This window comes from Balaenoptera physalus (genome assembly GCF_965194825.1).
Source record: "Balaenoptera physalus genome assembly, chromosome: 8".
Classification (NCBI taxonomy): domain Eukaryota; kingdom Metazoa; phylum Chordata; class Mammalia; order Artiodactyla; family Balaenopteridae; genus Balaenoptera; species Balaenoptera physalus.
In genome coordinates this window covers 117,615,803-117,643,786 of record NC_138887.1, presented here as the reverse complement: position 1 = coordinate 117,643,786, position 27,984 = coordinate 117,615,803, and the positions used below count along the sequence as shown (strand labels likewise).

Genomic DNA, 27,984 nt, shown 5'->3' with positions numbered 1-27,984 from the left:
AAGCCACGCTGGAGAGCACTCCGGCCTTGTGAACATGCAGTCTGCAATCTGGACACCTTTTATTTAATTTCAAGAATTCCCTTTGCACGGCAAAAAGGGGTCTGAGGAAAGCAGAGCGGCACAGATGAGGGGAAGGGCAGAAGCAGAGCGCTCACACACGTGCTCCCCAGCTGGGAGAGAAGTGGGATCGATGGCAGGAGCGGAAGTCATTCTTGACACAAACAAGGGTCCTGGGGTGTGCCACCCCACCCCAGTGCCTGGCCATGCAAGATGCAGAACTGGAGGCTGTGGCCCATCAGGACCACAGAGCAGATGTACTGACACGGGGAGTCCTCTGGGCGCCTCCCGAGGCGCCTGCAGGGTCTGGAGCAGAGGAGGGTCTGTGTCCATGTCCACGAGCATGGTCGGTTAACAGACAGCACCAGTTGGGAGGCTCAGGGCAGGAGAGAGACTGAGGCTCTTGGACGCTAGCACCTACTGGCCCTGGCCCTCCTGGGAAGAGACTCACTTCCTCGATGGCTGCTCTTGCAGCAAGAGCCTCTCCCTCACCCCTGTGCCCTGGGAAACGAATAAATCATCAGGATGAGGTCTGAGCCAGGGTGCTAGCTGCCTCTGGAGGGCCGGGTCACTGCTGTGCAGTGGAAGGATGCTGCTGCACCAGGTAGAGGGATTGGAGGCGGGAGGGACAGGCCGGGGGCCGGGGGCCCGCCCGCCCAGCGGTGCCCACACAGGAAGAACCTTCTGGAAGCACAACCCCAGGCATTTTCTAGTCAATCTATTCCCCATTCCCAGTAACCCCACGAGTTGGCCCCTGTTGCTTCTGATTATTTTTGGTGGGTCAGGGGAAAGAGAGAGGAGAGAGACCAGGCCGGGGAGGTCTCTCACATGCCAGAGGTAGGCAGTGTGTGTGGCGGGGACACTGCGCTGGGGGCAGGGCTCTGGTCCCAGCCCTGCCACTCTCTTCTGTGTGATCTCGGGCAAACCATCTCACCTGTGTCTCACTTTCCTCAGCTATCAAGTCAGGAAAATCCTACCCCACATACCTCAGAGGGATAGGCTAAGGGTGAAAATAGATAACGGATAGAAAACGTGTTTAAAAAAGTATAAAGCGCTATTCAAACGCGAGGCAGTGTTGTCATCCCGGAGATCCACCCTTAGCACGTCCCTCCTCTCACTGGGACACCTTCGCTTCCTTTTTTAGGGTCTCTTAACTTTAGGACCTATTTCTTTATCTCAGAAGGGTTCCGAGACTCCCTGGTGGCTTCCCCTGATCACAATCTGTGACCCTAGAGGCCCAATGGGCACGCTAGGTGTCTGGGGGGGGGGTGCCGGAAGAGGGACCTCCCCGCTGTCCCTCCGGCACCTTCCCTGCGCCGGCCCCCTTGGTCCACCCTATGAGAAGGGCTGGGCTGTCCGTTCAGGCCGGACAGGTCTAGGGGACCCCTGCCCCACACTCAGGGGACCCCGTCTGGAGTGCAATTCCTGTTCCCGATTTCCAGCAGGTGGCGGGTAGAGGGAGGGAAGGCGCCCCGAGAACCAAGGGCAGGATCGGGTCGTGGGGCCTCAGGACGCCCCCAGGCTCGCCCCCCGCCCCCTGCTCCTGCCGACGGGCCCTCCCCTCCCCCGGCCCAGCCCTAGTCTCGCTCTGGCGGCGCCTGGAGGGGCCGCTGGGCGCCGAGGCCCGGTCCGCCGCCGCTGTGCACGCGCAGGTGGTCCTTGAGCGACTCCTTGTAGCGGAAGCTCTTGCCGCACTCGCCGCACGTGTAGGGCCGCTCGCCGGTGTGGATGCGCTGGTGCTTGAGCAGGTTCTGCTTGCGGATGAAGCTCTTGCCGCACAGCGCGCACTGGAAGGGCCGCTCGCCCGTGTGCAGCCGCTGGTGGTTCTGCAGGTGCTCCTTGCGGCTGTAGGTCTTCTCGCACTCGGAGCACTTGTAGGGCCGCTCGCCGCGGTGCGTCATCTGGTGGCGGATGAGGCCCGAGTGGCAGTTGAAGCTCTTCTCGCACTCGGCGCACTCGTACGGCCGCTCCTTGGTGTGGCTGCGGTGGTGGATGATGAGGCTCTTGCGCACGCCGAAGCTCTTGCCGCACTCCGGGCACGCGTAGGGCTTGCTGCGCGCGCCGTGCAGCAGGAGGCTCCGGCGGAGGCCGCCCGCGCAGCAGCTGCCGCAGCCCCCGCCCGGGCCCCCGCCCGCGCCCCCCGCCGCCCCGCCGCCGCCCGCCTGGCCGCCCGCCTGCGCCCCGCCCGCGCCCCGCTCCCCGGGCAGCGCGGGGAAGCCGTCGTCCAGCAGCGCGCCCCCGCCGCGGCTCGGGGGGCCGCCCGCGTCCTCGGGGGGCGCCGGCAGCGGGGGCAGGCTCTGCGGGGCGGGCGGGGGCTGCGGCGGGGCCGGGGGCGGGTTCTTCACCATCAGCAGGCTGTCACCTGGGAGGGGAGACACGAAGAAGCGACATGCTGACACTGCTCGGTCCAGGACTCACGCTGTCCCTGCAAGGGGGCCCCGGGCCTTAACTAGTTCCTCTGCGGCTTCCTGCGAGTCACAGGCTGGCCGGGCCTCAGCTTCTCTAAAGGATGCGGGGATTGATCAAGGCAAATGATCACGTCCCCTGTGCTCGAGGGTTCCCCAACCCTCGGAGCCGCACAGAGCCCCCAGCTGGAGAGCACCTGAAGCGGGTCAGGCAGGTGGCACGCAGCTAGGATAGGAAACACCCCCAGATGCCGGGAGCTGGTGGGCGGAGGAGCAGCGGTCTGCGGAAGTACCCTTGGAAGGCGGAATCGCCTGGAAATAATAAGACTTAATTGTATTCTGATGTTCAGTGCTAATTTACCTACGGAGAATCTCTCGACTGGAGGGAGAGAGTTTGCCAGAACCTATCCCAGGTGAAAAGCCCGTCTGAAGGCCTACAGGAGGGGAATGCAGGGAGCCGGGCGCATAACCACCCTGCGATTTGCAGTTACGTCTCCACTACGCAGGCAGCCTTCGGCCTTGTACAGCGGCAGGGTCAGCTGGGTTGATGTGAGTCCCACCCTGGCGCCTGACCCCACCTGGCCGCGGACCACGTGACTGGTGCTCTCCACATCCTCGTGTGGAAGTGGCTGCCCAGCCAGCCTCCCCAGGAAGCGCCTGTCTCGCTCCTGCGATGATGCCCTTTCCTGCTTCCCTGAGTCTCCAGGGTTCATGGTTCCACACTACCTTGGGGTCAGCGGGGCACAAAGCCCAGGCTCTGAGCATCAGAGCAGCGAGCTTAGGCCCAGGACTCCGACTTCCAAGGCACGACTGGGTTTGCTGACTGTATTTAGGAGTCTTCTCTTTCCTTCACCCTCCATCACCTCCCCGATCCCCAGTTCACAGTGCTTTCTTCCTGCAGGAGCCCCCTCCCCGTGACACGTGTTCCTTACGTGACACTCCTAAACAGGCTGGGCCCACCCAGCCTGCCCCCCTCTATCCCAACCAACACTGAGCAGGCAGAGAACCATTTCCACAGGACACTGGCCAGGGGCAGGGGCCACCGTCACTCTCCTAGCCTCAATCCAGGATGTCATGCCGTCAATCCTGCAGGTTTGGCTGTGGCCTCTGTCACAGCTGCACTGTGGGCCTTGCTTCTCCCTCTACCCGATTGGCTACTCTCACCCCTTCGTGGGTGTTATTCCCAAGAGGACCCCCAAGGAAACCACGTGCACGTAAACCTCCATCTCAGGGACTGTTTCCCAGGAAACCCGACCCCAAACAATCCTAATCTTACTCTGATCATTCTTCAAACTCGGAGTGAGCACCAGACCCCTTCTGTCAACTGCCGTCCTGCTCCCCCCGCCCCCCGCCTTTGTTCTCCCTTCCTGACCCAGCTTAGCTCCTGCGGTCCCTCTGCCCCTCTCTCCTCTGTTGGGCTTGCCTGGGGGACCCCAATGCAGTGACAGCACTCAAGTAGCTGAAGACTGCTGGAGAAGATCACACACCTCAAACCCTGGCGTCCTACCCCATGACTCAGCATGCCCCACTTTTCCACTCTCCGTGGGGATTACATCACGCCTTCTCCTCCCGCCTCTAACATGAGGACTTTAACTCCAGAACTCACTGGCCAGTAATTGATTCAGATACAAGCACGGGACCTTGTTCCGGCCGATGAGATGTGTTTGCTGGGAGGCTGCCAGGAAAGCGTCCTCACTCCTTGGAGACAGTGCAGGAAAAAAGACGGCCTTTCCTTTCCCTCTGGGTCTGGAGGTGACGCTTGGAACAGCTGTGGCCAGCTTGCTCCATCCACACCAAGGATGACCGAACAAGCAGTTGGAAAGAACCTGGGTCCTTGATAATATAGCTGCATCCTTGAACCAAACAAGGCTAAAACTGGACTACCTCTTAGTTACGTAAGAGAATAAATGTCTTTATTCTTTAAAGCAGTTTGAATATTCAATCAATTGTTCGTATGTAAAGAAACCCCAGTAAAAACTCTGGACACAGAGGCTCCAGTGCGGTTCTCTGGTAGGCAATATTGTCACTCATCACTGTGAGGGGAGCGTGACACTCCCGGCTCCACAGGGAGTAGACAACAGAAGCTTCGTGCTTAGGACCCTCCCAGACCTGGTCCTGCGGGCCTCCCCTTTCAGCTGGTTCTGATTTGAATCCTCTAGCTCTAATAAAACTAATTGTAAGTATAGCACTTTCCTGAGTTCTGTGAGTTGTTCTAGGGAATTACTGCACCTGAGGCATTAATGGAAACCCCTGAATTTGCAGCCAGCTGGTCAGAAGTGTGGGTGGGCTGGGGACCCTCGAACTTGCAGCTGCTGTGTAAGGTGAGAGCAGTCATGTGGAGAACGAGGTGCTTCACCTGTGAAGTCTGGCCTAATTCCAGGTAGTTGGTGTCAGAAGTCCTTGCAACCGGTAACTCCCCAATCAATCTAGCCCCAGGCTCTCCAACTTTAGACTCCTATGTTCATCTGTCTGCTTGACATTGCTACCTGGATGTCATCTCAAGTTGAACGGGTCCAGAGGAGAACACCTAATTTACACAGCTAATCTGCTGCTTTTCCAGGACTCACCATTTCAGCAAATTGCACCACCATTCGCCCAGTGTTTCCGGATCAAAACCTAGGAGTCACTCTTGTCTCCTCATCCGCCACAGACAATCCATCAGTTATATTTCCAACCATCACCTCTTGACCTGGTCTCTACCCACTACATTAGCTCCTACATGGTTTCCCTGCTTCTGGCTCTTTCTCCCCACCTGACTCCAGTCAATTCCCAAACTTATGTTTTAAAAATGTAAACCAGATCATGTCACCACTGTGTTTAAAACCCTCTGTTAGTCTCCTTTCATATTAGAATAAAATCCAGACGCTAACCTGGCCCATAGGTCATACGTGGTCAGACTCCTCCTTGTCTATTGCTCCAACCTCATTCCCCAAATGGCCTTCCTTATGGCCTTCCCTCGTGTGGTCTTCCCTTCCCCAGCAGCCCCATGGTTAGCTCCTTCTCATGATCTGGACACACTCAAGTGCTTCTTCCTTTCCTGCCCTGACTCCCATCCTCCTGTTTTCCCTGAGTCGTTAACCCTCAGAGCATTTACCGCCCCGACTTTGTCTTGTTTGCTTGCTTATTGCCCATCACCATCCCACAAAAGGAAAGGCCCCTGGTCCTTCTTCACCACTTATTCCAAGTGCCTGTGGTACTGCATAGCATAGAGCAGGCACGAGGTAAATATTTGTTAAGTAACAGAGACTAAAAAAGGCTGGAATCACCGTTTTAACCCAAGGCAGTAAGTGGGAATTTCAGGAGGGTGCTTTCAAATCGTATCCTGTGATTTGTGAGTGTGTTTTGAGTGCTGGCGTCTGGGCAGGGTGGTCTGGCCCGAGGCTCCCCACTCTCTCCAGAAGCACCCAGGAGCCACTGAACTCCAAACTCCTATTCATACCTCCTGCTTCAGTGGAGCCCCATGCACATTACCTCTGAGTGAACCAGACTTTTTTCCTGCCTTACACTAACTGTCAGAGAGCAGAGAGTAATACCCACTCATTAATATATAAAGCCAGGAATCCTTTTTACTAAAATGTAATGTCCAGTTAGGCTGACGTCTGACTTTGAGTTAAGCAGGACACCAGGTCTTTCTCTCTTGTTTATGGCAGGGCCAGGGAAGGGGGTTGGCATGAACATGTATATATTTCTGCATTTTACTCTCTAGCCCTGCCCCCTCTTCCCTTCCAAGCCCCCTCCAGAAGACTGCCACATGATGCCATGTCTTACCAAAAGTCCACCTGGTTGTCCTTGGCAACCACAGCACTAGGTGGGTTTTAAACCTCAGAGAAATCACAGTGAGATACTAATTTCACATTCCAACATTAATGAGCGGAAGGCAGGTTCATTTTGGGAGAAAGACAAGAGGCTCTGATAAGAGGCTCTAGTGACTGGGCGGGCAGGAGAAGCATTTCCAGATACCCCTCTCTCCCAATTCTGGGCATTTCTTCCCAAATGCAAAGTTTCTAAGGCCTCCCAGAGACAAAACAACACGAGGCAAACTGTTCTATGAGTCGCTCGGCATATTCGAACTGGAGAAGGAAAGCGTTTTGGTAATTTGCAAAGCCTGGTGATTTCTGCATGAGTCTCTCACATTGTTTTCACAACCACAGAGGTCCCAGGAAAAGGCTCCTTGAAGCCCACACGCTCTTAGCCAAGTTGGAAAAATCGGAAGGTAGCGCTGAGGGACAAAGATTTGGGCAGAGTTTCCTGGCACAGTGTTTGATGATCTGGTACCCCTGCCTTCAGGGCCAGGGCTAGAAATGGTGGCCTGAGCGCTGCAGAGGATGGGGTAGCATCAACCGCTATCACTTCTTCCTGCCCTCACAGGCAGTCCCCTGGATGTCCCTGTCACATCCCACCCCACCAGCAGGTTAGAAAGAGGACAACTGAAATTCTGTTTTAGACAAGGATGGACACCGTTCCTCTGCCATCCCCTGCCCATTCCTCCGGCCCCCCTCTGCTCTTCCAGACTGAACTAAGTTTGTCTCACAGAGAGTGAGATCCGCTCACCTGGGTTTTAAATGTCCCTTCAGATTCAGAAATAACCCATGTCCTCAGCTCTGACATGGATTTCGAGCTCTTAGAGGGTGTCAGGAATGTGAGCAAGGAACATATGATTAACTGTCCCTTCACCACCCCAATCACCCAGAGGGCATTAAGCCAGCTGTTTCAGTGGTACTGGCCCTGGCAAGGGATGTGAGCCTGACACTACGTGTTACCTAATCCACCAACACATGCCAAAGGTCCTCAGCCAGTAGGGGAGCTTCCAAAAAGACCCAAGAGACCCAAGTCAGGGGAGATATTTGGCCTCATACTTGTTGGCAGAAAAAAGTCCCCTCTTCCTATTTGAGCTTCAGGATCTTCCCAGTTACTCTGGGCTGTCAGCTGCCTTGGGCGCTCTGGTGAGTGTTTCCTAGTGTGTGGGCCACCTGCTGCCATCACCTGCTGCTCAGACACCACCGCCTCAGCTCGCTCCCAGCCTGCTCGCCTCTCCCTGTTGTTACGGCTTGAATTGTATCCCCCCAAAAGATACATCGAAATCTGGACCCCCCCCCCCAAGTACTTCAGAATGTGACCTTATTTGGAAATAGGATCTTTCCAGGTGTAGTTAAGATGAGGTCATACTGGAGGAGGGCAAGCCCCTGATCCAGTGTGACTCGTGACCTTATAAGACACAGACCGTGTGAAGACAGAAGATTGGGGTGACACATCCACAGACCAAGGAATACCAAAGATCGCCAACAAACACAGAAGCTAGGCAGAGGCAAGGCAGGGCTCCCCTACAGCTTTCAGAGGGAGCATGGCCGTGCCGACCCTTTGATTTCAGACTTTAGGCCTCCAGAACTATGAGAGAATGAATTTCTGCTGTTTTAAGCCACCCAGTTGGGTATTTTTGTTAAGACAGCCCTAGGAAACTAACATACCGGCCATCCTCCAGAAGGAAAGGGGACAGTGCTTTGATACAGGCCTTCGAAAGGCTGCCATGACAGAACATCACCCTGTAAGGGGCTAGGCTGGGTGAGCAACCATCCCTGTGGACAAAATACCCAGGGGCCCCGCTGGGTGCACCACTCACCGGGGCCAGAATCTAATCCGAGCTCTCCTTCCATGGAGTCGCGAGGGCCCCACGGGTACGGCTGCTCCTCCTGCTTTATCCATGACAAGATGTCGTGTGCGGAGATCAGAGACTCTGTTCGGGGAAAGAAGGCAGTCTTAGAGCCTGTTTCCTTCCACCGAGCATCCCACCAAAAGAGCGAACACCGCCACGTGCAGAGGCCGCTGCTCTGCTCAGAGGGCGTGTGGCAGTTTGGGTATCCCTGTCCCCCCGTCAACAGCCTCCCCAAATGGGACCTCACTGGCGCTGCTGCCAGGGAGGAGGCTGCGTGGCGGCAGAGCCAGGATGGAAACCCAGGTCTTCTGGCTCTGTCCTCGGAGCCCCAGGGCCATCTGCGGGGCCAGGCTGGAGGGGAGCCTGGCCTCTGACGGCCCACAGGACCAAGGGAGGAGAGGCCGGCCTTCCAGATCGGCAACGGCAGAAGCGGTGGACAAAGGTCATTAATCGGAACTGCAGTGGACACTGCCGCCTCTCTGTCGGGAGGGCGCTGCTTTCTCTTCCACCCTGGACCCCTTCGACTTCCCCCCTTGTGAAGTTGTAGAGTTGACAAACGACGCGGAACCCTAGATTTTACAGCTGCTTCTTTTCCTGGTGTGAGGGGTGGGATGAGACTTCGGGGTCACAACCAGCAAACAAGATGACACTGGCTTCCTCCAGCTCTGCAAGCATATGTGAACACACAGGCACACGTGCACACACAGCGCACACGCACACAAATGCACACGCCTGCCCGCACGCACACACACGCCCGCGCGCACACGCACGTGGGGCCTGGGCGGGCAGAGCTTCCCTAGTGTTCTTTTATGCTTCCCTTTATGCCTGGACTCTCCCCAGAAGTTTCCCGGGAGACCTCTAACTACTATTCACTCAAGGAAAATTCCAGGAAATGTAAATTACTTTCTTTCTTTCTGTCACAGGAATACATACAACTTTTAAAAGGCTTTTTAATTATATTTCAGAAATCAGTGAAGTCATTTTAGTATCCGTTCACTGACAGTACAAATTATCAGTGTAATGATTCCTTTAGAGAAATCCCCCCCACTTTTCTAATAGTTATATGCCAAAATGTGTACAAAGTCGCCACCTGAGGAACACACTGTAGTTTACTCCCTGAGTCCTTCACTGGCCTTTGACCAAAGTGACTCAATCGGATTGATTTTCTGGCAGTGACAAAAGTCATCCCCCGCGTGCTCCGACGGCTCGCTCACCTGAGTTGGGGTCCGTTGGGATGTCCCTCTCCGCCAACTCGTGCTGATCCCACACGCACGGGGGGTCTTCCTGTTTGATCCGGGACAGGAGGTCATGGGCAGAAGCTGGTGAGTCTGCTTGCGGGAACAGAGCAGCAAAGGTGTCAGGGGACACAGGAACGCCCGCAAGGTGGTGCTTTAAGTCTCTCGAGTCATGCAATTAGTTCTCTTCCCTAAACATCAGCAGTAATTATTCTAATTAAAGCTTTAGGTCAGCTTGGCCTCAGTTGCTGGAGCTTTTGCCACAAATAAGTGGATACTACAGGGGGGTGACATAACAGTGATGTCATCGAGAGAGCTTGCCTGTCCTTCAGGAACTTAACTCCTTCAACCGAGGTTCACGCCTGAGGCCTGAGCACCACCGTGGAAGGAGGTCTTCCTCCTGCAGGGACCGTCCAGGAAAATGACACCTTCCAGGAAGCCTTTTATCTTAACCATCTTAACGGGATTTTTCTAAGATGTATCCTACACGTTCTTTCCTCTGCAGAGTCTATTAAACCTCATTTACCCTTTATTGCCTTCTTATCTCTCAAAGATCCCTTTGAAGCACCATGATGCTCTCGGGCTGGAAGCGGCTTTCCTCTGCCTGGGGGCTGCTATCACTTACCTATGAGTGTGAGGCTTTGACGAAGGGGGATGAGGTTTGTGGAGCTCTAACTTGTGGATAGGTAAAGAGCTACAGTGTGTTAATATATCTTGTGACGGTTAATTTTACGTGTCAACTTGCCTAGACTACAGTACCCAGATACCGGGCCAAACATTATTCTCGATGTTTCTGTGTTGTTTTTTTGTTTTGAGGAGTTTAACTAGACTTTGAGTAAGGTGGACTGCCTTCCGTAATGTGGGTGGGCCCCGTCCCACCCCCTGACGGCCTTCATGGAAAAAGACTGACATCCCGAGGAAAAGGGAATCCTGCCGGCAGACCGCCCCGGCGCTCCAGTTGGCAGAAGCCAGCTCCTTAAATTCACTCACTCAATCAATATCCCTCTACACACATGCGCACACACACACGCACGCACACACTCACCCTGTTGACTGTTTGGAGAACTCTGACTAATAAATACATATCTTCTCTAACAGAGATCTCACGTACAAAGTCCACCCGGAATGCCATCGAAGAGGAGCTATCCAGACCACCTGACAGGACGGCGGCCGTGCGGGGCCTGACACAGAGGCAGCAGCCGTTAAGTGCTTGGTTAAAACAACGAAAGCTCTTCCCAGTCGGGAGCAGGTCTTACGGACCCATAGATTCCCCCACCCACAGGACCTGTGAAATGCCTCACACTCAGTACTTCTGCAGATACTGCTTTCCAAGGGAAGAAAGGAATAGTTAAAAACTGATATTACAAAGAAGAGAAAACAGAACGGCTAAGCCCAGACGCGCTGGCAACTCGTGCACGTCGTGTGCCGGGTCTGTGCCTCGTGGGAAACCCTGTCTCTCCATCCATCCTGGACCCACAGTCTTCCGTTTTCAGCTCAGGCCTCTGGCCTGGCACACACGTCAGACAACGCTGGGCGCCTGCAGACCACGTTGGACCTTTCCTCTGCCACCCGGCTTGGGCGGCCAGTCAGCTCACTCACCGGTAATGGACTCCGTGGGGATGGCTCTTTCCTCCAGGCCCCGCTGACCCCGGGCACACAGGGCCTCCTCCCGCTTCACCTGAGAGGGCGCGTCCTGTGCAGGCACCAGGGGCTCTGCTCCTGGGGACAGAGAATCACATCGTTTGGTGCCGTTTGCGTGAATGATCGTCAGCTGGACGTTCTCGGGGTCAGGAGCACGGCTGACAGCTCTGGCCAGGGAAGAGCACAGGGGTCCTGGGTTTCTATGGGCAACCATGGGGAACCCCGAGGAGCAGAAGGTCCTGGGAGCAGAGAGGCGATCGGCATTCAGGACAAGGGGGTAGGCCAAGCCACAAAATGAGGTGTGATAAGGCTGGGAGAGGGTTCCAGAAACAGCCCACCCTGGGTGGGTGCTAATCAGGACAGGCCACAGGTCTCCCTCCGTGTGGGAGACATTCGTCCTTGTTCTGCACCCCAGTCAGGAAGAGTGGGCCAGACAGACAGACAGACAGACACACACACACACGAAGTTAGACTGGGCAAAGGGAAGCAACCCAGCCCCATTCCTGGATGGATAAAAGACAATAACATATCTTCCATGCAGACCCCATGACGTGACCCCAGGGGCATGTTCCTCTTTTGAGGGTCTACGGTGTGATGTATAACACTAGCCCCAGCAGGAGACAGCAGGAAAGAGACTACATGAGGAAGTGGAAGACACGGATCCTGGGTTCACCTCTGCCCCCAGCCCAGAGGATGAGTCACGTGCCCTCTCTGGCTCTCAGTCTGCTCGGTCCCTCCATAAAAAGGCCACAGTGGTCCCTGTTCTATCTGGCACAGGGATGGATAACTCAGTGAAACGGTTGAGGTTACATTGCTCTACTGTGAAAGGTTACCACAGCTGCTGCCCTCAAACATTTGTGGTTCCTAAGACAGGGAAGGAGCCATTTAGACGAAATGTCCAGAATAGGCAAATCCATAGCAACCTGGGGCTGGGGGGTACAGAGAACAGGAGTGACTGCTCATGGGCGTGGGGTTCCCTATGATGAAAATGTTCTGGAATTAGATAGTGATGATGGCTGCACAACTTGGTGAACTGACTGATACACTTCAAAAGTGAATTTACAGCATGTGAATTATATCTCAGTAAAGAGAGCAGAATGGGGGGAGGGGGCTGCCTTTGAGCTACCTTCTAGGGAAGTTTCGGTGAATACACCCTCCACTGAAAAGGGAGGAAGGGCAGAGGGCCCCAACGGGTGAAGGTTCCTGGGATAAGGCAGAGAATACAGTTCAAGGACCAGATTTCACCTGGCCCAACAGTGCTCAGGAGAGCTGAGGTCCCGAGAAGCCTCGCGCCTCCCATCGCCAGGTGTGATGTTCTCGGGGAACTGGATCCTCAGAACGTAAGATCTCCCCTGAATGAGGAGAAAGCCTTGGAGGGTGAGTCTGCCTGTGATGGGGCGTCTGTGAGAACAGGGTGAGGATACTGAAGACAGCCAGGCCCGAAGCAGTCGGCCACGCACCCCACGTGTACCACGCGCCACGCAGAGCCCCCTCTGCCCACCTCCCTAGGCTGGAGCTGCACTCAGGTCTAGGGCCCCCATCAGGCCTGGGAGGCTGCAAGGCCCATCCCCCCTTCCCCTTCTCTCCAGCTTACTTGGGCATCTCGAGCTACACGGTTCTGACCCAAAAGACAAACATCTGTGGTGCGCTTTCTGGCCCTGAAACTCTTCCTGTAGGTGACCGCCAAATTTCAAGGGCAGTAGAACTGGCCCCGCGAACAACTCAGGAGAAGCCCGCCTGGAATTCATGCAGGGGTGGCGGTGCTTCTCTCCCACCCTGCCCTGGACCTAGGGCTGTCTTCGGCTGCCATCACCTGTGTCTGGATCCATCAGGATCTCTCTCTCTTCTGGGTCACGCTGCTCCCACACGCAAGGCTCTTCCCGGGGCTCGGCCTGGGGTGGAGCATCTGGCTTGGACACTGGACCTTCCGAGTCTGGAATGAGGTGGAAGGGAAGGAAGGGCTGAGTGAAGCTGATCAATGGGCCCCGATCAAGGGCGATGCGGAGCTCTCCCCTCCCCCACCCCACCCCAGCAGTCCTCTAGGTGGTAATCTCTCACGAGGAGCTATGAAAACAAGTCAATAGATTCTCCAGTTTCTGGTGTGGAAACAGCTGGTCTCTGAAAGCCAGCAGCAGAGCGACTGTGGCTTATCCAAGGCTGCCGGGAGGTAGCGCGTAGTGATGCTATTTGGCTGTAATTCCAGAATGGTAGCAGCACAGTGTTCAGTCCTGCAGTGATAGGCCCTGTTTTTACTTTCCATCCTGTTATAAATCATTCTAACTTCCTAGCAGGCAAGCAAATCGTTTCTTGAGTTTCCGTGAGGTATAAACATGAAACACCTTGCCCGGGGGTGGTGCACCGTGGGTCCGTGGGTCGAGAAGCATCTCACTCCCCACTCCCAAGGTGCTCGCCACAGGGGAGGGAAGGCGCCCTTACCCAGGGACATCAGGGTCTTGTAGTTCTCCTTAACCAGGTTGTTGTAAAGCTCCTTCTGCCATTCATCCAGGTTCTTCCACTCGTCCTCAGAGAAGTAAACGGCAATGTCTACAAAAGTCACCGGAACCTGGGCCAACAAGAGTTTTAGTCTGGAACCTCCTGCTGGCTCCTCCCCACCCCCCACCAACTCCTCATCAGAGGCACCAGGCCCACTCCATCCATGGCCCCCGTCCTCCCCATCCTGCCCGGCCCGTTTCAGCGGAGTCAGTCCACTCCGTTCCTGATCCTCCTGTGCCTCCAGTAACAATGATGGTCACCACTACCTTTTAAAAATTAAGCATTTAAGCACAGCCTTTGTAACTTCACTTTTAGGTAAACTGGGTACCTGCAGGTAAAGCTTTTGGCATTCAGGGTGACAGAGATGCAGCAGGTTCCTGGAGTGCATATCAGCGAGCCAAGTACAATAAAACCCTGTTATAGAACCTGTACTTCAGTCAGGTCACCCCTAGGTACACAGTCGCGTTTTTGTCACTAAAACTTGTCCGTGCTAAGGCTCCGGAATCTTGATCTGTTTCGTGCACCGCTATATCCCAAGCATCTAGAAGCATGTAGTTTGGAGTCAATAAATATTTGTTGAATGTGTTGAATAGCTGTTGCCAACACTAGGAAGGTCCCACTGTGGCCTGAGTCATCCAGAATCCAATGTCAGTCACGTGGTGTTCAAGGTCATCTGATCTGCTCCATAAAGCTGTTATTTCAGTTCGACAAGGATTCTTGTCTGTACTCACTTCAGTCACTCACCATCATGGCCTCATCTCGGACAGAATTGTTCAAGATGATTTCACTTCCAAGACTTCAGTATCTGAGCTTCACTCCTCTGACCACATAGCCTTACCTCCTACCACTCCCATCCGTGCTGGGCCAGCCTTTCCCTCTCACTCTGAAATCTAAGCCCTCAGTTCTCCCCAAGGCCCTAACCCTAGTCCATCGGTCTTTGTACCTGACACATGGCACCTTTGTGTGAATAAAAAAAGCAGCACTCTTGGTGTCAGGCCTGCTGGTGCACTGCTTGGTAAGTGGGCAGTGCCCGTACACAAATGATAAATGCCAGCCCTGGCATCAAGTGCTCATCACCCTAAGGGCGACTGGACAGGTGCCATGTGCATACCTGTATGTCACCCACTGACTGATAGCTCACTCCCATCTTTAGAAACGGAACTAGAACTCCTAATTCCCTGGACCTTCCACCAGATTTCGGCAAATCCCCAACCTGGGAAAACAGATACAGACCACTTTCTTCATTTTAATTCTCTGCTCTAGATAAAAGTCACAAAATTCTGCAGGTGACAACCGCCACACACTCAGGCCTCTTGGCTCCAGGCTGCTTCGGAAGCCTCTTGGTGATCTTGCTGACATCTCCCTGTGTTCCCCGGGAGGCTTCTTTCGCACTCTTCCCTCTCCCCAATGTTCCCCGGGCCTTCCGCCATCTCCTCTGGTCTCCCCTTGATGGCAGGTGGCTGTTGGCAAACTCCCATCTCTGCCCTTCTTCTTGCCTAGCCAGTCCCCCACAACCCCCACATGTGCCCTTCATTTCTCCTCCTCCTGCCTGTGAAACTCAACCCAAACCACCTTTTCCCTTTGGCATTTTCCGTCCCTCCGTCTCCCTCGGTTCCCCCTTCAGGACCCCCAACCCGAGAGGAGCCCCACTCAACTCTGCCACCACAAATGAGTCTACTCTTCCCCTTCACTTGACACATCCCGAGACACATGTTCTGTGCTTTCTTCCCAATCCAGGCATCCTTAACCCCCCAAATCTGTCTATGAGCATCCCCCACTCTCTGAAACCACATCCTGGGAGGTCATCAGGCTCCTGCTGTTAGGTTTCACCCCTTCAGACCTCTCTGAAAGGTCGGACCACCTTCCTGGAATTTCCTCCTGCTTGGTTTCCACGACCACGCTGCCTTCTGCCCACCCGGTTCACGTCTTCTGTACTGCTCTCTCTTCCTCCCCCCGGGACCGTGGTTCTGCCCTCACCCTGCCCTGTTTCCTCACTTTCCCCTTGGCCGTTTCATTCTTTTCACAGGTTCAGTGGTTACCTCTTTGCAGATGACACTCTTCAGCTTTCCTTCCTCCCTTCAAAGTTCACATTTCAATAGCCTTCTGAGTGGCTTCATTTATTCATCTTTTTTCTCTTTTTAAGATTTTTTTTTGATATGGACCATTTTTTTTAAGTCTTTATTAAATTTGTTACAATATTGCTTCTGTTTTATGTTTTGTTTTCTTGGTCGCAAGGCATGTGGGATCTTAGCTCCCCGACCAGGGATCGAACCCGCACCCCCTGCATTGGAAGGCGAAGTCTTAACCACTGGACCGCCAGGGAAGTCCCTAGTCATCTTTTAAGTACCTCAAACTAAATGTATCCAAAACCAAGTTTGTTATCTTTTCCAACACACCAACTCCTCTGCCCCCCCTTCACCAGTCAAAACTCCACAATCATAGTCCCACAACTGGAAACAGACATCACTCTGCAAAAACCTCACTCTGCTAGGATACAGCAGAACTCTGAGACATGGGCCAAGATTGCAGGGAACCTACAGCCTAGCCAGACAGGACAGAATATCCATGAATTATCCATGAACAATTCACCAATTAATAGAACCCACGAGGCACAGAGAAGCTGAGAGACAGCAGCCTTAAATTTGAATCTGACAAAGAGAATGCATCTAGCAAGGCCAAGAGTCTACAATGAATTAAAACTATTGCCAGCAACATTAATTAACATTCTCATGGTGCTTTATGGTTATGGAGGTTTTAAAGTATGTCTGCAAATTCTGACAATCCCTTCAAAAAATAAAGCCTAATTTTCCTCCTCTTGAGCGCAGGATTGAGTGACTTGCTCCTAACAAATAAATAAAGAAGTGACGGTGTACAATTTCTAAGACTGGGTCATAAAAGACATTGCAGCTTCCATCCTGGTCTCTCTTTCTGGATCACTCACTCTAGGCGAAGCCAGCTGCCATGTTGTGAGAATGCTCAAGCAGCCTCGTGGGGCAGGTCCAAGCGGTGAGGAACTAGCTAAGGCTTCCTGCCAACACAGGCGAGTGAGCATACTGGAAGCCAATCCTCCAGCCTCAGTCAAGCCTTCAGATGACTGTAGCCCCAGTCATCAGCTTGACTATAACTTCATGAGACTCTGAGCCAGAACCACTCAGCTAAGCGGCTCCTGAATTCTTAACCCACGAAAACTGTAAAATGATAAATAATAATTTTTTTAGGCTGCTAAGGGTTGGGGTAATTTGTTACATGGCAATAGATAACTACTACAATGAGCTACATAGTGTTGTCCCATCAACGAAATCAGTTAATCCTCACAACTCCACGAAGTAGGCATATTATCATCTTCATGCTACAGATGAGAACACTGAAGCTCAGAGAGACCACCTGGGAACTTACTTACTAAATTACTTAGTTATACTTCACTTCTTTCCAAAGAGGAATTGAGGAGGCTCAGAGACAACACAAAACATGGCTGACCTGCGGTAGAAAAACCGGCACGTGGCAAAGCCAAGATTCAAACCCAAGCCTTCTAATTCTGGACCCCACAACCATTCCATTGTTCCGTGAGGGCACATGTCAACTCAAGACCCCCAACGCCTGGCCCAACACACAGGATGCACAGCAGGGCTGGGACACAGCACTGAGTTAAAATGCAGAGCGCAGACAAGGGCAAAGGGCAGCGTGGGAGGAGATGCCACCTATGCCGCACGGCAATATGTTATATAAGCCAAACTCTACAAAAACGAGCCCCTGGGGGCTGCAGTGGTGGAGGTGGCTTAGGGAGGAACCAAAGCCACTGTGAGAACTCGGCTCTGCGTGGCCTCAACAGATCCCTGTCCAGCACCTCCTCCGGCAAAGCCACTGGGTCGGCTACCAGACACAAAGACTAAGAAGACCCAGTCCCTTACGTGGAAGCGTGAGCCCTCCAGCTGGAGAGTCATTCGGCAAACATTTTTTGCTATAAGCCAGGTACTGTTATAGGCACGGAGACACTGCAGTGAACCAAGCAGAGGAAGACCAACCAAGAGACAAAAAAAAAAGTATTTAAGAAGCCTGATGTCATAAGTGCTTTGGAGGAAATGAGAGCAGGGACCGAGGAGAGCGTGCTGGGATTGGGTGGCCAGGAAGGGACAGCAATCCAGTGACAGCTGAGCAGAACCCCTGATGGGGGCGACGGGGCGGGGGCCCTTCAGTGGAGGAAAGTCCTTGCCATGGGACCGTGGGGAGCAAGGAGTGGGCAAGAGGGGGTGAGGGGGAAATGAGGTCGGATGGGTGGGCCAGAGGGAGGGGGCCATTGACGAAATGGGGGCTTTTATGCTGAATAAGATGGGAAGCCATCTGGGGGGTTTTAAGCAGAGGTGTAATATGACTGATTTGTATTTTGTCTTCCTCCTTATTGGGGGTACGGGGGCAGGGACGAAAGCTATGAATATTTATTTTTGAGCCTCGCCATGCAGCATGCAGGATTTTAGTTCCCAGACCAGGGATTAAACCCACGGCCCCTGAAGTGGAAGTGCGGAGTCTTAACCACTGGACTGGACTGCCAGGGAAGTCATGACTGATTGATATTTCTAAAGGATCACTCTGGCTGCTCTGCTGAGAATAGACTGTATTGGGGGGGGGGGCCCAGGATGGAGACAAGAGGACCAGGGAGGAGGCCATGGCAATAATCAGACGGGAGGCGATGATGGCTCCAACAGACGAAGGCGGGAGCCGTGGAGGCGGGGAGGAGTGGCCGGGCTGTGCGTATGTTTTGAAGAAAAATCAGATGGTATTTACTAATATGGCGGAAGTTGGGTGTGAGAAAGAAAGGAGAGAAGGATGGGCCTAAGGCTTGTGGCTTGAGCAGCTGGAAGGATGCTCTTGTCTTCGATGGAGAGGAGGGCGACTTTGAGTAGAACAGGGTTCAGGCAGAAATCGGGGGTTCAGTTTGGTCGAGTTAAATCTAAGATATTTACTGACATCCTGATGGAGATGCTGAATTAACAGGCAGGAACGTGACTCTGCATTCAAGGAGGAAGTCTGGGCAGGATACAGAGACAGAGCGGGAGGGGAAGACTGCCTTTGAGAGTTGACAGCATCTAAAACGCTGAGCCTGGATGAAATCACGAGGGAGGGAGTGTAGGGAGCGAGCAGAAGGTCAGGACAGAGCCCTGGACCACTCCAAACACTAGAAGTCAGGAAAAGGAGGGGAAAGCAGCGAAGAAGACTGAGAAGGAGCAGGTAGTGATGCAGGAAAAGAACCAAGGGGCTGCGGGGATCCTGGAAGGTACGCGAACAGGTGTTTCAAGGAGGGAGGGGTCTCCTGCATGAAATGCTGCCGACAGGGCAGGGAGATGAAGACTGAGGCTTTAATACCATGGCTTTAACAACCCTTGGCTTTAATACCATGGATGTCATTAGAGCCCTGGCAAGACCACTAGGATGGAGAAGTGGCAGCAAAAGCCTCAACCACGTGGGTTCCAGGGAGAATAATCCAGTCACCAATTTACTGGAACACTGAGAATAGAGGAACATGTTAAATGAGACCACAGAGGATGCAGCAGCAGACTCCAGAGAGTGAGAAATTCCACAGGACAGATGGCCTAGTTTCTTCCACAGATAAACTACAAGGAAAAATGAGAGAGATGAAGGAGGAACTTATAGATTGAAAAGACTTAAGAGACAGGAATCACAGTGTGTGGGCTTATTTAAGTTCTGATTCAGGCAAACTAACAGAAAAAATATATAATATTTTTGGAAGAACTGAAAATCTGAACACTGACTGGATATTTGAGTAGGTTGAGATCTTTGTTATGGTAGTGATAATCTTGAGATTATTACTTTAAAAAAAGAGTCCTTAACTTTTAGAGCTACCTACTGAAATATTTACAATTAAAACGACTGCTGTCTGAGATGTGCTTCAAAATAAAATGGGAGGGGGATGTGGGTAGGGAGTCAGAGGAAACAAGATTGTCCAAGAGCTGATAACTGCAGAAGCTGGACGATGGATTCATGAGGGTTCATCACACAATTCGATCTACTTTTGTCTAGGTTTGAATTTTCTATAATAAAAAGGTTAAAAAAGGGAGAGAGAGAAAATGAAGAAGGAATCGGAGACAGCAGGGAAAGACCGCTCTAAAGAGGAGCAGAGAAATGAGGCACGACTGGAGGGAGGTTTCTTTATTACAGAGACGGGCGACGCTGCAGAATGTCTACGAGCTGGTGGGGATGAGCTAGTGGAGAGGGAGGCGGTGACGATGCAGCGGACAAAGGGGAGATGCTGCGTGACTTCCCGGAGCAAGTGAAGGGGTGGGGTGGCGAGCCCACAGTAACAGGAAGGCAGAGTACATGCAGCTGCACGTGGAGTCTCCGGAGGGTGACCCCATCTTCTCAGGGGCGTGCTGACTGAGCCCGCAGGGTTGATGAGCCGGGGACGGCAGGAGAGAAAACGGAACAGGAAATGGAGCGTGAATTCTGAGCTGTGAGGAGGGCCCGCCGGAGGGCGGTGGTCATGACTCAAGTGACTCTGGTTGGCGTGGTCTGGGTCAGTCCCCAACCATTCAGAGGAGCAGACACAAAGATAACCAATGACAAAGGGTCATTTGCAGGCGCCAAGGGGAAAACCCAAGCATGAGGCGCTGTCGGAATCTGCGGACGCCCAGACACCTGGGGAGGGACTGGGAACCGTGAGGGCAAAGGCTCACAGGCAGGGCCTGCGGGCTCCGTGGGGAACGGCTGGAGGCCAGCCTCGCTGCGGTGGAACATTCCAGACGAAGTGGTTAGAGTGGAGGCAGGCTTTGGGAAGAAGACACTGAAGTCAGGCAACAGGGAGCCAGAGACGCTTGTGAGAAGGCCTGACAAAAAGAGCGTTGTCCACATGGGCTGGACAACGTTGTCCTCTCTGCCATCCCTGCCCCTGGGGACCGCCACTTACCTTGGGGACCTCGCCCTTGCTGCCCGGGGGCAGCCGCAGGACCCAGAAGTTCCTGTTCCTCAGAAGGTTCTCCATGTTCTCCAGCCGCCTCTGCAGCAGCCCGTACTCCTGCAGCAGGGTCCCCAGCACGGCCCACTTGCCCTCCATGTGGTTCCCGAACTCCACGGCCGTCTTCTCGCAGTCGGCCAGCTTCTTCTCGGCCGTCCCCGTCCGGCCCTCCAGGTTTAGCAGCTGGCTGGCCTGGGCATCCACCTTCCTCTCCACGGCCTGGATGGCGGCCACCACGGTCCAGAGAGAGATCTCTGCCGTGGGCAGCTGGGGCTCTCTCATCATGCGGTCGGGGAAGACGGGTGCCCTATCTGGGAAGGGTGGGAACTGAAAAGGCATTGGTCGCCGGGCGTCCATGTCCCATTCCTGAGCCTGTGCGAGGAGGGAGAAAGTGACAGCGGGGATGAGACCCTGTGTGAGGAGGCAGGGTGGCCTGAGAGCAGGGGACAACTCATCAAATGCCGCAGAGTCTCGCTCTCCTGCCAAGCCCCTGCCTCTCAGGCTACGGTGTTCCTTAACATGCCAGCAAGAGCTCGGACAGCCACCCACCCAATCTTCCCACTTCCCACCTGCAGGAGTCAAGCTGGCCACTAGTTTACCGCCCCACCTTGACCCCTGACAGGTCAAGGCTGTGGACCCCAGCCTAAAATGTCACGAACCACTTTCCTTGGCGAGCCCATCTGTTTTCTTCATGGGCTAGACTTAATGATGAACTCTAGAGCTGCCCACTGTTTGCTGTTTCAAAGTAAAAATTTTCATGTCAGTCATCTGCCCCTAATCTTCCCAGCGATCTCTAAGCAGGTTAGGGCAAGAATGATTATCTATCTCTGCTTTAAAGATGATGAAACAGAGCCACAGAGAAGTGGCCGGTCATTCCACAGCACCTCGCTGCACTGTCAACTGGAGTAGTTCTAGGCGCCGCAGGTGACAAAAAACACAGTTCAGGTAACTGGGCCGCCACCCTTCCCAGCAGGGCTGCGGCCAAGGGAGACACCGGGAGCCCGAGCAAGAGAGCAGACGAGCAGCTCTGTCTCCTTACGTAAGTACGTATTCATATTTTCCAAAATAAAAGTGGGTTTGCCAAAAAATGTCATTCACTGAGGAGAGGAGGAGGCGACATCTCTAAGAGGAAGAGAAGACCTCCCAGCCCCCTCTGCTTCCCAGGGGGGAGGGGTACCTGATGGTCCCGGCCCTCTGGTACTCCCCCAGCTCTGGGTCCTTACCCTGGAGGGCGAGGTCCCCTGGGTGCAAGTTAGGAGCCGAGCCCTACGACCAAGAGCGGGGTGGTCACTGTGCACTGGTGACCTAGGAACTGGCCCCATACCATACCAGCACCCAGGGCTTACTGGACAGCAGGGCTGAAATGGCCTCTCCTTGCCACATGGGACAGGAGGAGGTGTCATTTTCTGTTCTCTCCGTTGCTGCTGAAGAGGCCCTCAGGCTGGGCGAAGTGGAGACCTGCTACTTAGAGGTGAGCTGGGCAGGCAGGGACAGGCATGCTCACTGCGCTCTCTAACTCAGAGCAGCTGTGACAGCCACGGAGGAGCATCACCCCGCTTCCAGGGAATCACTCCTGACACGGGAGAAAGGGCAGCAGGGCCTGGGCCCCAGACCCTGCTCCATAAGAGGCAGTAATATTTCCAGCAAAGCCGTGTACTGGGGCTCATTCAGGCATCATTCCAGCCTGGCCTACAGAAGGGGGCAAGGGCTGATGGTGGAAGTTCAGAGAGTCACCGGGCCCGGTTTACTTTTTGCAGGTGTTGGGGAAGAAAAATTTTCCTTCTACCCTTCTAGGTTCTTCAGTGGTCTAACAGGCGAATTGACATAAGACAGACTAACATGAGAAAAACGAAGTTTAAAAATATGTATACCGGGGCTTCTCCGGTGGCGCAGTGGATAAGAATCTGCCTGCCAAAGCAGGCGAAATGGGTTCGAGCCCTGGTCTGGGAAGATCCCACATGCTGCGGAGCAACTAAGCCCGTGTGCCACAACTACTGAGCCTGCACTCTAGAGCCTGCGAGCCACAACTACTGAGTCCGTGCGCCACAACTACTGAGCCTGCGCTCTAGAGCCCGTGAGCCACAACTACTGAAGCCCGCGCACCTACAGCCCGTGCTCCGCAACAAGAGAAGTCACCGCAATGAGAAGCCTGCACACTTCAACGAAGAGTAGCCCCACTCGCCACAACTAGAGAAAGCCTGCATGCAGCAAGGAAGACCCAATGCAGCCAAAATAAATAAATAAAATAAAACAAACAAACAAACAAAAACACGTATACCTCCTGTATACCTGGGAGAGACCCAGAAAACTGAGTTACTCGCCAAAATGGCCCAGGCCACTACCTTAAATACCATCTTCAGCTAAAGACAGAAGATGGTGTTGGGGGGTGGAGGAGTCAGTCACAGGAGGTGACCAGGAGAAGAAGAGGACACAAGGGTGTACGGGTTTATGCAGGTGTAAGTCCCTGCCTTCTCCATTGGTAAGAGTTCTTAGAGACATTGAGTCATGCTCTTCTTCCTGGTAGGGCGATGGAGATTTCTCTTTTACAGAGGGAACTCCTACTTGGTTTTCAGAGCTTCTCCTGTGCCTGCAGCTTCTCTAAAATAACCATCTTAAAATAATCCTTATGCCAAAGAGGCATATTTTGGGGCGGCAAATTCTGCTCCCCTACACAGGTTTGCAGACCTAAAGCTGAAAAATGATCAAACAGGACACAGCAACTCCTGGCAGACTTGTCAGAACCCGGCTGGCTGAGAACCAGGCCAGGGACAGAGGAGGCTCCGCGGGGTCCAGCCCAGGGTCAGCTCCCACACTCTCCTCCCGGCAAAGCTATCCAGGCCTCTCTCAGCATCAGGTCCTCGTGTTTTACACACCGCTCTGGAGCTCTGACTCCGGAACTGAGATCCTTATGGACCTTCACGAAATGACTGGTGCCTATTCTCAACCCCAGAGGCGCTGATTTAACCGGTCTGGACGAGGCTTGGGCGTCAGGAGTCTCAAGCTGCTCAGGTGCTTCTAATGTGCAACCAAGTTTGCCCACCGCTGGAAGGAGGGCAGAATCACCTCTCAGCGGCCCCTTCCCTCCGTCCCAGCCGGTGCCGGGGAACGGTGAATCGCTCGTTATGCTCGGTGAAAGATGGCCATACACCGCTTAAAACATCTTTTCGTCAGAGTGGCCGCAGTGTGACCCGACGAGGTACCCTGCGCGCCCACGTCGCCGGCCCGGCGCGAGTGCGGCCGGCAAGCCCCTCGGCGAGCCCGGGCCGGGGTGGGTGACGCGGTCACGGCCCCGCCAGGGCCCGGGGACAGCGCGTTCCGGGCCCCCCGCCCCGCGGGGCCTCCCCGGGCGCCGGCTCTGGGCCCTGCCGGCACGCGGCCTCGGGCGCCCTCCGCTCCGGGGCGCGGGCGGGGCCTGCGAGAGCACCGGGCCGGGCCTGCCGCGCGAGCCCCCGGCGCCCCGGCCCACCCGGCCTCCGTCCCCGCCCCGCGCGGCCCGGGCCCCCGGCCGCCCGGCGCCCACTGCCCGGCGCCCCGCCCCGCCCCCACGGCAGGCGGGCGGCCATGGCGCCGGCGGGGGTGCACCCACCTGCATGGGCGGCATTCCCTCGGCCATTTCCCCGCGCAGCGCCGGCTCCTGGTGGCAGACCTCCTCCGGGGGCAGAGCCTGCGCCCAGCTCCAGCTCCCGCCGTCCAGCCCCAGGCCCTGGATGCCCAGCTGCTGAGGCTGCGGCCGTGTTGACACAAACTGCATCCTGGGAGCGCTGTTCCCCGCTCGGGCCGGCCAGGGAGAAGAAGAACGTTTTCCAAGCGCCTTCCCCCTCGCCGGGGCCGGACAGCTCCATCTACAGCCCGTAGGAGCAAACAGTCCCCTTCGGCGGCGCTCCCCGCCCCTCCGCCGCCCGCGCGCCAGCCAATGGCCTCCGAGCTCCTGCCCGCCTGCGGGGACCAACGGGGCCGCTCCGAGGCCAGGGGGCCACCGCCGCCCCCAAAGTGGCCCTGCGCGGGTATGCCTCTCAGTGTGGGATGGCCTGCCCTAGAGTCCCCAGCAAGGCAGGGGAGCCCTGGGGCTGGATTTCTGTTAATTCGGCTAATATTTATTGGGCATCCCATCCCAAAGGACCTGACCCTTTTGAAAAATTGGCAATTGTCTCCAGACTCTTTGTTCCGGCCTTTCCTCTTGCCTCACTCCTTTGCAGCCTTCACCTCCCCACTCTCCCTCTTCTCAATCCAAATTTACCTGGATCAACTCCAGGCCTTCGCATTGGCCTGGATGACAGAGAAGTGACCTGGGCTGTGTCAGAAGAGGGCCAAACTCTTCCTCCCAGGTAAGGTGCGCTCACTGCATTTTAACAGCAGCCTCTTCCAGAACCTTTAAATGTAAGTCAACGTCACTTTGAAACGTCAGGCCAAGTCAGAGGAGGAGCGGGGGAGAGGACAAGATAGGCTGATGGAGAAGAAATGGGAAGGGGAAAACTCATTCACTCATTCCACAAATATTTACTGAGCACCTACTATGTGCCAGGTGCTGCTTGGGCAGCGGGTGGGCTTTGCAGTTTGATATACCTGAGTTTAAATTCCTGAATCACCACTCATTAGCTGTAACTGTGAGCAATTTCACTTCTCTGAGCTTCACTTGGTCTCTTCATATATAAATGAAGAAAATAATGTCTCTTCCACAGTTATAAATCAAATGAGAACAGTGCTTATAGGCACTCAACAACGGTAATTACCTCCAAAAGGTAAGTCCTTGTAATTATCCTCAAAATAGTGTCTACTGTCTTCCTAGATGACTAGTCCCTATCTTGTTAAGACAGAGATCTCCAAGGCTGATTATCGCCCCATGTAGAGGCAGACCCTCCAGAGAGCCACCCCAGACTAGTACTCTTTTGCTCCACTGCATTTAGTATATGAAAGGGCATTATTGGTCCAAGTGAGACATGTGGTTAGAGCACCGTACTCAGGACAGTTATCAAGTACTTTCTCTGCTAGGCATACTTCCAGGATAAAGAATGAGTATCTCACAGACTTAATACTATTCTCAAGGAGCTTACAGGTTAGCAAAGGTTATGTTCCCAGAAGTCAGTGATTTTATTCCCTCTGTTCCCTGGCCATAGGCTGCCCCCGATTGTAAATATCATGTCACTATTATTAGAGGAAACTGGCAAGTAGAGTCTGAAAAGCTCCAAGTAAACTCATTTCCACCAGTGAGACACATTTCAGAGCACACATTCTGACCTATACATCATCAACCTCTTCCCTCGTTCCTAGAGGTGGAAGAGAAGCTAGGTTAGTCCCAAGGGTTTAAGCTATCTTTTCAATATAAAGTAGTTAAAATTACTTCCCTTCCTAAGCATTAAACTACCTATAACTACTTGTCTTTTTACACAATAAGATACCACATAGTATATCCACTTTACGTTTCTCCTTCACAGAGGGTGAATTTCGCACACACAGAGCCATCGTACTTTCACCCCTGGCAGCCAGAGTTCAGTTCACTGTCATGAGATATGAGCAAAGCTACTCAACTCAAACAGAATTTAAATGCACAGGCTTCGTGGTACTAGCATTATCTTATAACTGCCAACCCTAGCAACCACAGGTCACAAAAACCAGTAGTGGATACAGCAGATGCGTGGTGAATGGGGGGATTGGGGGACACGTCCCAGAAGGAAAACAAGAAGGGCACGAGGAGGGGGCTGCTGTCCATGGACCATGGACTCCAGTGACCAACGGGCTGATGGGGCTGAGAGATGCGAGGGTGGGAGAGACCCTCACTGGGAGAGGTGTCCGGTCCTCAGACTTGTTTCTGTGAGTCACTGAGTAACTATGAGGCAGTTATCTAACTTTCTGAGGAGTGGAATGAGCGACTGGATGAAGTGGGTTATAGATGTCAAGTATCATTGTTAATACACATTTCTTGTAGGGGAAGGACCCGGGGCTGGGCCCTCAGTCTCTCAGGTGGGAATGGGCTGCTTCTCATCTCCTCACTTAGGAATTAGATAGCTTCTGCTCAGGACAGGGTATTGGACTAAAGGATATAGGAGAGGCCAAAGGAGAGGGCATTCAAAAATGCCAGAACATTTATGTGTTGTGATGGTTGATTTTATGCATCAACTTGACTGAGCCAAGGGATGCCCAGAGAGCTGGTAAAATGTTATTTCTGGGTGTCTGTGAGGGCGTTTCCAGAAGAAATTAGCATTTAACCCCAGACTGATTAGAGAAGATGCCCTCACCAGTGTGCATGGGCATCATCCAATCCGTTGAGGGCCTGAGTGGAGCAAAAAGGCAGAGGGAGAGCAAATTTGCTTTCTTTGAGCTGTCACAGCCATCTCCTTCTGCCCTGGGACATCGGTGCTCCTGGTTCTTGGGGCTTTGGACTCGGAATGAATTACACCACTGCTCTCCTGGTTTTCCAGCCTGCAGCTGGCAGATCACAGGACTTGTTGGCCTCCATAATTGCATGAGTTAATTCCTCTGATAAATCTCCTCTTATATATCTCTATATATCCTTTTGGTTCTGTTTCTCTGGGGAACCCTAACACACGTGTCTACCACTCCCTAATTCCTGGTGCTGTGCACTCCATGTCCTTTCAACAACTACAAGCTTTATTTGAGGAAGAAACCCTCTAGATTCACTCTTAGCCAAGTGAAGAGGGTAACCAGATCTGCACTTCTATCTCAGTGTCGCTCCTTGCTTAGTTTAAAGAGCAGGCTTAAGGACTGCAATGTAATCCTCAAGCTCTCCTCACCCACTGACGTGTCCATGGTTACAACTTCCTGTCTTCTCTTTAGGACACTTTATGCCAACCTCCAAGGAAGGATAACACCTTAGGTTTCATAGTCATTGAAATCCTAAGTATAACTAAAAATCAGAGGCAAGACTATGTGAAGGGGAGGGTCGCTGGGGGTAAGGTGATAAAGCTCCAAGCCTACTTAGAAGAGGCAGAAAGTGTTAATGTGGGGAACACAGTCAAATATTTTGTATTATACAGTTTTAAGGTCAGTTTGCTCTTGCTAATGAGTTTTCAATATCCTTGCCTTTTTCAGATCCACCTTCTGCCAACATTTTAATTCAAACTTAAATGCCCAAACACATACACACACACACACACGCGCGTTTTTTTTTTCCCTCTCTCCCTCTCTTTCTCAGTGACTTCTGAAAATTTCTGCTTTATACCTATGCAAAGTTTGGAGAAAATACTACTTTTTCCCTCTTGAATTTATTCTCAGCCTACTTCAAATAGGCATTCCATCACTTTCTTTGCAAGTCTCGACACAGTAGATGAGTGAAGTTCTCTTCAGTCCTTAATGACTCTGTGGCACTTTCCTCGATATGTGACGGCTTGGTGACTGAGTAAGCTACTCAACAGTCCTAAACACAGGCGCCAGGGCTCAGAAACCCTTCATGCAGAAGACACGTTTTATGTTGGTGAGAAGTACATCCTCTCGAATCTTCTCAGTGGGCAACCCTTCAACATTTAAGTGTGGGGTGACTATTTTTTTTGTTTTTTTTGTTTTCCGTTTGTTTTTGGGGTTTTT

At 53.4% G+C, this 27,984-nt stretch overlaps 1 protein-coding gene across 2 annotated transcripts; it reads right to left on the bottom strand.

Annotated features, from left to right (window-relative positions):
* Positions 1-42: 42 nt before the first annotated feature.
* Positions 43-24,325, bottom strand: ZNF282 (zinc finger protein 282). Of its 2 annotated transcripts, XM_082473691.1 has the most exons (9): positions 24,032-24,151; positions 21,105-21,180; positions 20,398-20,817; positions 13,425-13,551; positions 12,802-12,921; positions 10,947-11,066; positions 9,327-9,440; positions 8,080-8,193; positions 43-2,419 (listed from the first exon to the last, which is right to left on the bottom strand). In XM_082473691.1, exons 2-9 carry the CDS (start codon positions 21,123-21,125, stop codon positions 1,635-1,637), a joined length of 1,821 nt encoding a protein of 606 aa, XP_082329817.1. In that variant the 5' UTR covers positions 21,126-21,180; positions 24,032-24,151; the 3' UTR covers positions 43-1,634. The 2 variants fall into 2 exon arrangements, with proteins under 2 accessions (XP_082329817.1, XP_082329816.1); XM_082473690.1 differs by lacking the exon at positions 21,105-21,180 and having other exon boundaries at positions 24,032-24,325.
* Positions 24,326-27,984: the final 3,659 nt, after the last annotated feature.

What these genes read in the sequence shown, in the direction of transcription:
- ZNF282 (XM_082473690.1), bottom strand. Translation starts at nt 24,196, where the DNA reads ATGCAGTTTGTGTCAACACGGCCGCAGCCTCAGCAGCTGGGCATCCAG. An exon ending in CAAGACCCTGATGTCCCTGG is followed by an intron (nt 12,922 to 13,424) that starts GTAAGGGCGCCT and finishes ACCTCATTCCAG; the next exon opens with ACTCGGAAGGTCCAGTGTCC. An exon ending in CCCAACGGACCCCAACTCAG is followed by an intron (nt 8,194 to 9,326) that starts GTGAGCGAGCCG and finishes TTCCCCGAACAG; the next exon opens with AGTCTCTGATCTCCGCACAC.